We start from the raw sequence: 13,300 nt of genomic DNA on the forward strand, positions 1-13,300 counted from the left end.
CTACATATTAATACATATTTGACATATTTGTTCTAGAAATCTCTTCTTCATCTTAATGAATTTCTGGTCAAAAAACCCCAGTTGTACTTAGTAACAAAGTATCTAAGGACAACCATAGAAAAATACACCATAGAAAATTAAGCTAAGGTAAATGAGGTAATTACAGTATACATTAATGAATACAGCACAGTTATAACAACACTAGCTTAGAATGATTATATAGAGTTTAGATTGTAAGGCACAGGGAGGGGTAAAATTGGAAGCTGAAAAGGAAAACAGGTCAGTCAGGTCATGAAACACCTTGAAACCTATAATAATATATTGGCTGTCTGTTTCTGTGGGGAAATAGTTAGCTATTGAACACATTTAAGCAGGGGTATAATTAAATGTGCTTTTATAAATTTTTACTTTGAAAAGTAATATTTGCGTTAAAAAAATATTCTGGAAAGAATATGTTACTTTTGAAAGCATCCCTCTTGTGGACCCTGATCTAACTTCCTAGGAATGTTATTCTTTTTTTTTTTTTTTTTTAATTTTTTTATTGTTATGTTAATCCCCATACATTACATCATTAGTTTTAGATATAGTGTTCCATGATTCATTGTTTGTGCATAACACCCAGTGCTCCATGCAGAACGTGCCCTCCTCAATACCCATCACCAGGCTAACCCATCCTCCCAACCCCCTCCCCTCTAGAACCCTCAGTTTGTTTTTCAGAGTCCATCGTCTCTCATGGTTCTTCTCCCCCTCCGATTTCCCCCCCTTCATTCTTCCCCTCCTGCTACATTCTTCTTCTTCTTTTTTTCTTTCTTAACATATATTGCATTATTTGTTTCAGAGGTACAGATCTGAGATTCAACAGTCTTGCACAATTCACAACGCTTACCAGAACACATACCCTCCCCAGTGTCCATCACCCAGTCACCCCATCCCTCCCATCCCACCCCCCACTCCAGCAACACTGATATGAGGAATTCTTAATCTCAGGAATGTTATTCTTTAACAGTTAGGTGCTTTTTCTTTTTCTTTCTTTCTTTTGCCTGTACAGTGCTGCAGGATTTTGGTCTTTTCCTCCAAATCTGTCTCAGTGTGAGCCTCTTGTTTTGATTTTGTGTTTGAATGCATGATCTGATGTTAAACTTTTGCTATCTAATGAAGAACAAATGGACTATAGGGTTGAACCTTAGAAAAATGCCTATTTATTCCTAAGAAATAACTTACATATTTGGGGAATTATTGGTATTATTGGTAGGAATACTTTAATTTTTCACTACTTCCCCAAAAGAAATTTAGGAGGCCACCTAATTAAGGAGTCAGAAATTCTTCTTTTTTTTTAAGATTTTATTTATTTATTTGACAGAGAGAGACCCTGCGAGAGAGGGAACACAAGCAGGGGGAGTGGGAGAGGGAGAAGCAGACGGGAGCCCAATGCAGGGTTCGATCCCAGGACCCTGGGATCATGACCCTAGCCGAAGGCAGCCGCTTAACGACTGAGCCACCCAGGCGCCCCAAGGAGTCAGAAATTCTTAAACCTTACCTTATTTAAGAAGATAATTGAGAAAAAGGTTTGAAAAACAGTTTTAACATCATGCAGAAAATTTCAGTTATTATCTTCAATCTGACTTGTGCTATTTTCTCCTTTGTATTGTCTTCTGAATTAAAGTCTGTGATAATTTGTCTACCTTAGATCAATCAATAGGACCACACCAATTACAGTTAAACACTTTAGTGTTTCCTTAAGCACTGAATTAGTTTCTTTTTAAGATGGCAGTGTACAGCTTAGGACAGTAAGGAAAGAACAAATGTGATTAAAACAGCATCTTAAACACTTGAATTTGTGGATTTGCATGTTTGATAGCATATTCTTCCTCTTTTTAATTTTCAGTATATCTAATTTTTTAAAATAAAGTTGCTTTATCAAAAGTTATATTCATAATAAAATTTAATAGTTTAAGTTATACATGTTTATATATTACATGTTATGTATTTATTATATTTCATGTTTTATCAATAGTATAAACATCTTAAGTCTTTTATAGTTGGATAATTCATCTTTACTATGTGTTTCTTAAAGGAGTCATATTTTATTTTTATCACCTGAAGGAAGAAAAAAAAGCAATATTTTCTCACCCTCTTTTTCATAGTGACTTAACGAGGGGTAGATGAAGTGATACACATGACAGTCAATCATCTTTTCTCACTCTTATTAGCACTGTAAATCATCTTGATAGTTTTAAAAATGAAAATAAAAAAGTAAATGGCAGCTGAGTTCAGGTTAAGTATACTTTTTATGATCAGTTTGTAGTCATGCTAATAGAATATTGCCAAAAATAAATGTTCAGATTTTTAGGATGTGAAAAAGTTGGTTTTGGAAGCCCCTCCTGTCTGAACAATTAAAGTAAGGTATTGGTGGAAAATTCTATCCTAATTCTTATATAGGCTTTAACTTTTCAAATAAAGTAAGTTTCTGTTTGTATGAAATCTTGTTTGCTGAGAAATACAATTTTATACATAAAAATCAGAGATTTGGAATAATTAACATTCATCTTTATGCATAATCATTTTTATGCATAAAGTTTCTGTCATTCCAAGAATTGAGTACATATTTCATGGAAGTATATGGATACCGAAACTGTTAACTCAGTGTGTTGGGAAGGAAAGAAAATTGAAATGATGGATGCCCCAATTTAAAATTGGAGCACTGCTGTCCAGGGGAAATATAATGCAAGTCACAAACACAAGCCACACATGTAATTTTATATTGTCTGATAACCACGCTAAATAAGAAAAACAGGTATAATGAATTTTAATAGTATATTTTATTTAATCTAAAATATCCAAAATATTATCATTTTAAAATGTAGTTAAAAGCACTGTATTTGAAACATTATGCATCTTTTTTTGAACTAAGTGTTTGAAATTCAGTTATGGCATATCTCAGTTTGGACTATCCACATTTCAAATCTCTCAAGCCACATGTGGCTAGTGACTACTACTATATTGGAAAGGGTAGTTCAGAGTTATAGGCTTTCCCCCATTTCTTATTATTACCACGTCCTTTTGTGTATTCAAACAATTATAGACCTGAAATCCCAAATCAGTACACATTCAAAACACATTCTTTAGAATCTTCCATTTTTTTAAATGAAACTTTGTAATGTAAATTGTAAATATTACTTGTTACTCTTTACTTGTTTACATAATGGAATCAAGGTATCCATGGCTGGAGAGAGGGTAGGGAAAGGTTGAATTTTCTAGTTTTTCTTTTTCTTTTTTTTCCCTCCAGAATGCATTTCCTTCTTGGAAAAAATGCAGTCACCTTGGAGATTAAAGTTCATTATTCTCAACTGCAGCAGACTTCTATATGTCTCTTTTTTAAGGGCAGGTGCTTTGTATATTGGGGCCTAAGTTTAATGAACTTGTAGTAAAAATAATGACATTTCAAATTTTTGCGAAATGTTATTTAATATGTACAGTTTAAAGATTTCATATGCCTATATTTTTTAGGGTGTAGGTTTTTGTTTTTATCTTGTTCTCAAATTATGTCAAATGTTTTTGATTTGAACCTCACACAAAAGAAGGCCCCTGAGCAAGCATTTAAAATCACATCTGTACTGCTAAAAGTGTTTGTCATTTTCAATCACTGATAAATGGGATTAAGTTATTACTGACAGAGAATATTTGTGGAGAACTTCCTTTTTTACATGCATTCTTTGTTTAATCCTCACAACAACCTAGTTATGTAGGTGGTGTTATCCTCATTCTATGGGTGGGCAAAATAGACCTGGAAAGGTTTAGCTGAATTGCCCAAGGAGTTATAAAGTGGTAAATCAAAGTCCCAAACCCAAGTCTTCTTGTCATACAATGTGTTCTTGTTTCCCCAAATAAAGAAAAAGAGTTCTAATTAGAGAAAACATACATTTCCACATTCCAAATTATAATCCCAAATACCTTGGCATAAATTATTTGAATATCACAGTATTTTGTCCAGTGTTTATTAAACTCCATGCTGATGCTGATGCTGATGATGCTCGTGTTCGAATTCTGCCTTGCCATCTTACGTATAAAGTTAAAAATGGTAAAGCGTGATGCTGCCATTTTTTTTAATTTATTTTTTTATTATGTTAATCACCATACATTACATCATTAGTTTTTGATGTAGTGTTCCATGATTCATTGTTTGCGTATAACACCCAGTGCTCCATGCAGTATGTGCCCTCTTTAATACCCATCACCAGGCTAACCCATCCCCCCCACCCCCCTCCCCTCTAGAACCCTCGGTTTATTTCTCAGAGTCCATAGTCTGATGCTGCCATTTTTTAAAGTAGTGTAAAATAATTTCCTGTAAACCATTGGGATATCATTTTGATAAGTCAGAATATTCTTGACCTTTCTTAAAAAGGATTCTGAACCTTTCTTAATAAAAACATTATGTTAAGAGTCTAAATAAAACTTGATACTTAAATATTGTAAGATCATTTTTTAAGGAACAAAATAACTAAAGAATGTTATAGATCCACTTGTGTTAGAATGAATAAATAATATTACATTGGTACAGCTTTCACTTTACATTATTACTATTTCTTTTTTAGCCCCTAGGAAGCCAAGCCCTAAGGGTCCACCAAACAGAAAGGGAGTCCGAGTGGGATTTCGCTCCCTGAGCCTCAATAGGGAGCCACTTCGGAAAGATACTGATCTTGTTACAAAACGGGTTCTTTCTGCAAGACTGCTAAAAATCAATGAATTGCAGAATGAAGTAACTGAACTCCAGGTCAAGTTAGCTGAGCTGCTAAAAGAAAATAAGGCTTTGAAAAGGCTTCAATACAGACAGGAGAAAGCCCTGAATAAGTTTGAAGATACAGAAAATGAAATCTCACAACTTATTGCTCGTCATAACAATGAGATTACAGCACTCAAAGAACGCTTAAGAAAATCTCAAGAGAAAGAACGGGCAACTGAGAAAAGGGTAAAAGATACAGAAGGTGAACTATTTAGGACAAAATTTTCCTTACAGAAACTGAAAAAGATCTCTGAAGCTAGACACCTACCTGAGCGAGATGATTTGGCAAAGAAACTAGTTTCAGCAGAGTTAAAATTAGATGACACCGAGAGAAGAATTAAGGTAAAATTTATACAGTTTCTAATTGTGCTGTTTTGTGTTGTTTTTCATTGAATTTAATGTGCTCTATTAAGACTGCTTATTGCAGTTCAGCATATGCTTGGAAATGAAAACTATTTTTTTTAATATTTTTAAAATTATCTTTCTGAGTAAGAGATTAGGAAAAAATTAAGATTGTGTATTTAAGAGCAAGATAAAAAAAATTTACACGTTAATGGGCCACCTGTTAATGAATGTTTAATTCCATGAATCTTAGTCATTTTGGAGAAATACATTATTTGATTATTTGATTTTCTCTAAAATTGGAAATGATACACTAATAGCTGTAGCATATAAAACTGACATTTGGGGCCATTGTGTAAGAAATGCCACATGAAAAATACTTTGTTTTTATTTCTTAGAACATTTGTAAAAGACATTTTTGGGGGCAGGGCTTACCCTTATTTCCCCAGATAGAAACTAATATGAGAGGTAGGTGGAAGAATGTTGTTACTAGTCTGAGAATATAGCAGAGCTTTTAAAAAGATATTTTTCTTGGAACAAGTTGAGAAAAGAGTACTACCCCATGACTGTTACACAAAGAATTTGTATTAGATGCTACCTTGTACGTGTGTGTGTGTGTGTGTGTATCATGTACATGTGATAAAATTGCATAGAACTAAATACGTACACGTTTATATGAATATATGTGTGTGTATATATGTATATCAAATAGAAGCCCTGAGTTAGGGCTTATGAAAATTGATGAGTAGTTTGGAAAGCAAAACTAGGGAAAAAGTACAGGAATAATGCCTGCTATTAGAGCTCTCTGAACAAGTGCAAGTCAGAACTACAAATAAATTAACTTTCTGCAATGTATTAATTAGGTGTTTTTAATACATGGTATGTTATAGTGCTTTTTTGTATAGTATACCATGTTTGGTATGCCAATGCTAAGCCCAGGGGCAATGGCTTACTAATACTGTGTACATCAGTGATTAGAAAAAGTACCTAACTTATTCTATACAATTAGCAATCGTTATCTTCTGTTTCAGTGCTCAGAAGTTACCCTATTGTGTAGGCTTCACCAGTGATCAACCCAAACTGTAGAGAAAAGATGTGGAAACTTTTTTTTTTAAAAGGGCCACTTACCTTGAGGTGGGGTGGGGACAGAGTCTGAAAGCAATTATTGTCACAAAAAACGACAAACATTTTAATTATTTTTAAAGGGGAGTATAAAATGTGCCGTATCATGAATTTTAAAATTGGGAACCAAGAGCACAGATGCTAATAATGATAAACAAAAAACACCTGTGTATGTATAAAACTAGAGCGAACACGGTGTCGCAATGTAGACACACACACATATACTATGGTTCTCTCTTATAGCCAGTTATGAAGGAGGTTTATGGAGTGTTGGGGGAAAGAGGAGAAAGAAGGAAGAGAAGAAAAACAGAAGTCTTTGGATTCTGAGTAGTAGGATGGAGGTTAATTATGTAGCTGCCCACGGGAGCATGAAAATCAGTCATCTGTAGTGATGTCTTTGAAATAGTTAACTGTATAGTGTCCTCAATTCTTTTCTTACTGGATGTAAAAAAATGTTTTTAACTTTTTATTTTGAGTTAATTATAGATTGATATGCAGTTGTATGAAAATTATATAGAGAGAACCCATATATGCTTCATCCAGTTTCTGCAGTGGTAACATAATGCATAACTACAATATAATACTGCAACCAGGAAATTGGTTTGGATACAGCAATGCAATCCATCAACCTTACGCAGGTTTCACTAGTTTTACATGCATTCGTGTTTGCATGTGTATGTGTTTAGTTCTATGCAATTTTACCACATGTGTAGATTTATGTGACCACCACCAGAGTCAAGATGCAGAACAATTCCATCATGAGGATCTTGTGTTACCAGCTTTTATAGGCACAGCTACCTTCTTGCCTTCTCTCTAACCTGTGGCATCCACTAATCTGTTCACTATTTCTGTAATTTTGTCATTTTAAAAATGTTATATAAGTGGAATCATGTAGTATTTAACCTTTTGAGATGAATAGATTTCATTTTTTTTCCATGAGCTCCATCCAAGTTGTATATATCAGTAGTGTGTTCCTTTTTTATTCCTGAGTAGTATTCCATGGTATGGGTGTATCACAGAGTGTTATGGTACATCCCATTGGAGGACATCAGGGTTGTTTCCGGTTTTTATCTATTACCTAATAATGCTGCTATGATTATTCTTATACACTTTTTTGTGTGAACATAAATTTTCATTCTTCTGGGATATATGCCTGAAAGTGCACTTGATGGGTTGTATAATAAATGCATTTTTGGTTTTGTAAGAAACATCATTCTCTTTTTAGAGTGGCAGTGCTATTTTACATTTCTAACAGCAATGTATAATTGGTCCTGTTTCTCTACATCCTTGCCAGCTTTTGATGTTATCACTCTTATATTGTAGCCATTCTAGTAGGTGTTTAGTGCTATCTCATGGTTTTAACTTGTATCATTCCTAATGGCTAATGATGTACATCTTTTCATGTGCTTATTTGCCATCTGTAGATTCTATTCATGTTGGTCATGTTTTTTTGCCTATTTTCTAATTGGCTTGTTTGTGCAGTTACTGATTTTTTTAAGTTCTTTATATATTCTAGTTACAAGTCCTTTGTCAGATACGTGGTTTGCAAATATTTTCTCTCAGTCTGTTGCTTGTCTTTTCATCTTCTTCACAGGGTCTTTTAGAGGGAAAGTTTTAAATTTTGATGTAATCTAGTTTATCAGATTTTTCTTTTATGGATTGTGTTTTAGTATAAAGTCTAAGAATTCTTTGCCTATTTTTATCACCCTTTGCCTGTAGCCCCCAAGATTTTCTACTGTGTTTTTATCCAAAGGTCTTACGATTTTGTGTTTTACTTTCAAGTTCATTTTGAGTTAATTTTTGTATAAGATGTGAGGTTTAGGTTGAGGTTCTTTTTTCTTTCTTTTTTTTTTTTTTTTTTTTTTTTACCTGTGGTGCCCAGTTACTCCAGTAACCATTTGTTGCAAAGTTACTCCAGTAACCTTCTTCCATTGAATTTGACACCTTTGTCAAAAATCAGTTGGGCATGTTTTTATGGGTCTATTTCTGGACTCTTTAGTCTGTTCTATTGATCTTTGTGTCTGTCCCTCTGCCAATACCACATATTATGTAATTATAGGCAACATAATAAGCCTTAACATCAGGTAGAGTGATTTCTCTCATGTTATGCTTTATTTTTAAAAGTTTAGCTATTTTAACTATTCTGGGTCCTCTGCCTTTCCATATAAACTTTAGGATAATTTTGTCTTTGTCTATAAACACCTTCCTGGGATTTTAATGGGAAATGCATTAAACATGGATCAATTTGTGGAGAAATGTTGTGTTGAACCTTCCTACTCTTGAACACACTATATTCTTTCATTTATTTAGGTCATCTTTGATTTCTTCCATCATCATTTTGTCATTCTCAGGATATAGATCCATACAGGTTTTGTTAGATTATACCTAAGTATTTTATTTTTTTAAAGCAATTGTAAATAGTCTCAGTTCTTTCTGGATGAGAAAATTATCTTTGAACTTTTATTTTCAAATTTCAAAGCTTATTTTTGTTGTAATAATTTTTTTCACAAGGGATTATGAATTTTTTTTTTTTTTTAAAGATTTTATTTATTTATTTGACAGAGAGATAGCACAAGTAGGCAGAGAGGCAGGCAAAGGGGGAGGGAGAAGCAGGCTCTCCGCCGAGCAGGGAGCCCGATGCGGGACTCGATCCCAGGACCCTGGGATCATGACCTGAGCCGAAGGCAGATGCTCAACCGACTGAGCCACCCAGATGCCCCGGGGTTATGAATGTTTTATGCACATGAAGGATTAGCTTGGTTTTAGAAGTTTACTCTCAAATTTTAGGAGTGTAAATTAATTATAAACCTCAGAGTTTAGTTGGGAGATCTAAACTACTTCATTTCTAGTGTGTTTGAAGTTATACTGGAATTGACATTTAAAATGTTATTATGAACCTCCTTCTCTCAAATCAATCTCATTTCAGCTGTCATACCATATACTAGTTCTCTTCTGAATGGAGGAGCCTCGGCAACCCACCTGAGGGTAATTCTCTACTTTCTAGCTTACCTTTTCATACTTCCTAAAGCCTTTGGCCCATTATGTCTAATTATATCTTTCATAATCTCAGTAATCAACCCAGAATTTGAAATATTTGCTATTGAGTTTCTTAATTTAGTGTGAAATTTAGCTTTTGTTTTTGTGCCTCATTCATTTACTTAATTTTATTACTTTATCCAACACTAAGTTAATCTTTTTTTTATAATTTTATTTTATTATGTCATGTAAGTCACCATACATTACATCATTAGTTTTTGATGTAGTGTCATGATGCATTGTTTGCGTATAACACCCAGTGCTCCATTCAATACGTGCCCTCCTTAATACCCATCACCGGGCTAACCCATCCCCCCACCCCCCTCCCCTGTAAAACCCTCAGTTTGTTTCTCAGAGTCCATACTCTCTCATGGTTCATCTCCCCCTCCGATTTCCCCCCTTCATTTTTCCCTTCCTACTATCTTTTTCTTTCTTTTTTTTTTTTTAACATATAATGTAGTATTTGTTTCAGAGGTACAGGTCTGTGATTCATCAGTCTTACACAATTCACAGCACTCAGCATAGCACATACCCTCCCCAATGTTCATCACGCAGCCACCCCATCCCTCCTACCCCCCACCACTCCAGGAACCCACAGTTTGTTTCTGAGACTAAGAATTCCTCATATCAGTGAGATCATATGATACTTGTCTTTCTCTGATTGACTTATTTCGCTTAGCATAATACCCTCTAGTTCCATCCACGTCGTGGCAAATGGCAAGATTTCTTTTTTTTTTTTTTTTTTGATGACTGGATAATATTCCATTGTATATATATACACCACATCTTTATCCACTCATCTGTTGATGGACTTCTTGGCTCTTTCCATAGTTTGGCCATTGTGGACATTGCTGCTATAAACATTGGGGTGCACGTACTCCTTCAGATAACTACATTTGTAACTTTGGGGTAAATACCCAGTAGTGCAATTGCTGGGTCGTAGGGTAGCTCTATTTTCAACTTTTTGAGGAACCTCCATACTGTTTTCCAGAGTGGCTGCACCAGCTTGCATTCCTGGCAACAGTGTAGGAGGGTTCCCCTTCGCATCCTCGCCAACATTTGTCATTTCCGGACTTGTTAATTTTAGCCATTCTGACTGGTGTGAGGTGGTATCTCATTGAGTTTTTGATTTGGATTTCCCTGATGCCGAGTGATGTTGAGCACTTTTTCATGTTTCTGTTGGCCATTTGGATGTCTTCTTTGGAAAAATGTCTGTTCATATCTTCTGCCCATTTCTTTTTTTAAGATTTTTTTTAAATTTTTTTTTATTTGACAGACACAGAGAGGGAACACAAACAAGGAGAGTGGGACAGGGAGAAGCAGGCTCCGCACTGAGCAGGGAATCTGATGCGGGGCTTGGTCCCAGGACCCTGGGATCATGACCAGAGCCAAAGGCAGACGCTTAATGACTGAGCCACCCAGACGCCCCTCTTCTGCCCATTTCTTGATTGGATTATTTGTTCTTTGGGTGTTGAGTTTGATAAGTTCTTTATAGATTTTGGATACTAGCCCTTTATCTGATATGTCATTTGCAAATATCTTCTCCCATTCTGTCAGTTGTCTTTTGGTTTTGTTGACTGTTTCCTTTGCTGTGCAAAAGCTTTTTATGTTGATGAAGTCCCAATAGTTCATTTTTACCCTTGCTTCCCTTGCCTTTGGCGATGTTTCTAGGAAGAAGTTGCTGCGGCTGAGGTCGAAGACGTTTCTGCCTGTGTTCTCCTCTAGGATTTTGATGGATTCCTGGCTTACATTTAGGTCTTTCATCCATTTTGAGTCTATTTTTGTGTGTGGTGTAAGGAAATGGTCCAGTTTCATTCTTCTGCATGTGGCTGTCCAATTTTCCCAACACCATTTGTTGAAGAGACTGTCTTTATCCATTGGACATTCTTTCCTGCTTTGTCAAAGATTAGTTGACCATAGAGTTGAGGGTCCATTTCTGGGCTCTCTATTCTGTTCCATTGATCTATGTGTCTGTTTTTGTGCCAGTACTATACTCTCTTGATTATTACAGCTTTGTAATAGAGCTTGAAGTCCGGAGTTGTGATGCCGCCAGCTTTGCTTTTCTTTTTCAACATTTCTCTGGCAGTTCGGGGTCTTTCCTGGTTCCAAACAAATTTTAGGATTATTTGTTCCAGCTCTGTGAAAAAAGTTGATGGTATTTTGATAGGGATTGCATTAAATATGTAGATTGCTCTAGGTAGCATAGACATTTTCACAATATTTGTTCTTCCAATCCATGATCATGGAACGTTTTTCCATTTCTTTGTGTCTGCCTCAATTTCTTTCATGAGTATTCTATAGTTTTCTGAATACAGATCCTTTGCCTCTTTGGTTAGATTTATTCCTAGGTATCTTATGATTTTGGGTGCAATTGTAAATGGGATCGACTCCTTAATTTCTCTTTCTTCTGTCTTGTTGTTGGTGTATAGGAATGCCACTGACTTCTGTGCCTTGATTTTGTATCCTGCCACTTTACTGAATTCCTGTATGAGTTCTAGCAGTTTTGGGGTGGAGTCTTTTGGGTTTTCCACATAAAGTATCATATCATCTGCAAAGAGTGAGAGTTTGACTTCTTTGCCAATTTGGATGCCTTTGATTTCTTTTTGTTGTCTGATTGCTGTGGCTAGGACTTCTAATACTATGTTGAATAGCAGTGGTGATAGTGGACATCCCTGCCACGTTCCTGACCTTAGGGGGAAAGCTCTCAGTTTTTCCCCATTGAGAATGATATTCGCTGTAGGTTTTTCATAGATGGTTTTTATGATATTGAGGTATGTACCCTCGATCCCTATACTCTGAAGAGTTTTGATCAAGAAAGGATGCTGTACTTTGTCAAATGCTTTTTCTGCATCTATTGAGAGGATCATATGATTCTTGTTCTTTCTTTTGTTAATGTATTGTATCACGTTGATTGATTTGCGGATGTTGAACCAACCTTGCAGCCCAGGGATAAATCCCACTTGGTCGTGGTGAATAATCTTTTTAATGTACTGTTGGATCCTATTGGCTAGTATTTTGGTGAGAATTTTTGCATCCATGTTCAGCAGGGATATTGGTCTATAGTTCTCCTTTTTAATGGGGTCTTTGTCTGGTTTTGGGATCAAGGTAATGGTGGCCTCATAAAACGAGTTTGGAAGCTTTCCTTCCATTTCTATTTTTTGGAACAGTTTCAGAAGAGTGGGTATTAATTCTTCTTGAAATGTTTGGTAGAATTCCCCTGGGAAGCCATCTGGCCCTGGGCTCTTGTTTGTTGGGAGATTTTTGATTACTGTTTCAATTTCCTAACTGGTTATGGGTCTGTTCAGGTTTTCTACTACTTCTTGGTTCAGTTTTGGTAGTTTATACATCTCTAGGAATGTATCCATTTCTTCCAGGTTATCTAATTTGCTGGCATATAGTTGCTCATAATATGTTCTTAGAATTTATTTCTTTGGTGTTGGTTGTGATCTCTCCTCTTTTATTCATGATTTTATTTATTTGGGTCATTTCTGTTTTCTTTTTGATAAGTCTGGCCAGGGGTTTATCAATCATATTCTTTCAGAGAACCAGCTCCTAGTTTTGTTGATCTGTTCTGCCGTTCTTTTGGTTTCTATTTCTTTGTTTTCTGCTCTGATCTTTATTATTTCTCTTCTCCTGTTGGGTTTAGGCTTTATTTGCTCTTCTTTCTCCACCTCCTTTAGGTGTTGGGTTAGGTTGTGTATTTGAGACCTTTCTTGTTTCTTGAGAAAGGCTGGTATTGTTATATACTTTCCTCTTAGGACTGCCTTTGCTGCATCCCAAAGATTTTGAACAGTTGTGTTTTCATTTTCATTGGTTTCCATGAATTTTTTTAATTCTTCTTTAATTTCCTGGTTGACCCATTCATTCTTTAGTAGGCTGCTCTCTAGCCTCCATGTATTTGAGTTCTTTCCAACTTTCCTCTTGTGACTGAGTTCTAGATTCAAAGCATTGTGATCCAAAAATATGCAGGGAATGATCCCAATCTTTTGGTACCAGTTGAGACCTGATTTGTGACCTAGG

At 35.4% G+C, this 13,300-nt stretch overlaps 1 protein-coding gene across 1 annotated transcript in view; it reads left to right on the plus strand.

Moving 5' to 3' along the window:
- Positions 1-13,300, plus strand: part of LCA5 (lebercilin LCA5) — a 54,571-nt gene that overhangs the window by 1,089 nt on the left and 40,182 nt on the right. Inside the window, exon 2 of the mRNA XM_032409401.1 lies at positions 4,593-5,122. Coding sequence (XP_032265292.1) covers positions 4,593-5,122 — 530 coding nt within the window. The remainder of the gene's footprint in view (positions 1-4,592; positions 5,123-13,300) is intronic.

Source organism: Phoca vitulina, unplaced genomic scaffold (assembly GCF_004348235.1).
Source record: "Phoca vitulina isolate PV1807 unplaced genomic scaffold, GSC_HSeal_1.0 scaffold11, whole genome shotgun sequence".
In the NCBI taxonomy this organism is placed as follows: domain Eukaryota; kingdom Metazoa; phylum Chordata; class Mammalia; order Carnivora; family Phocidae; genus Phoca; species Phoca vitulina.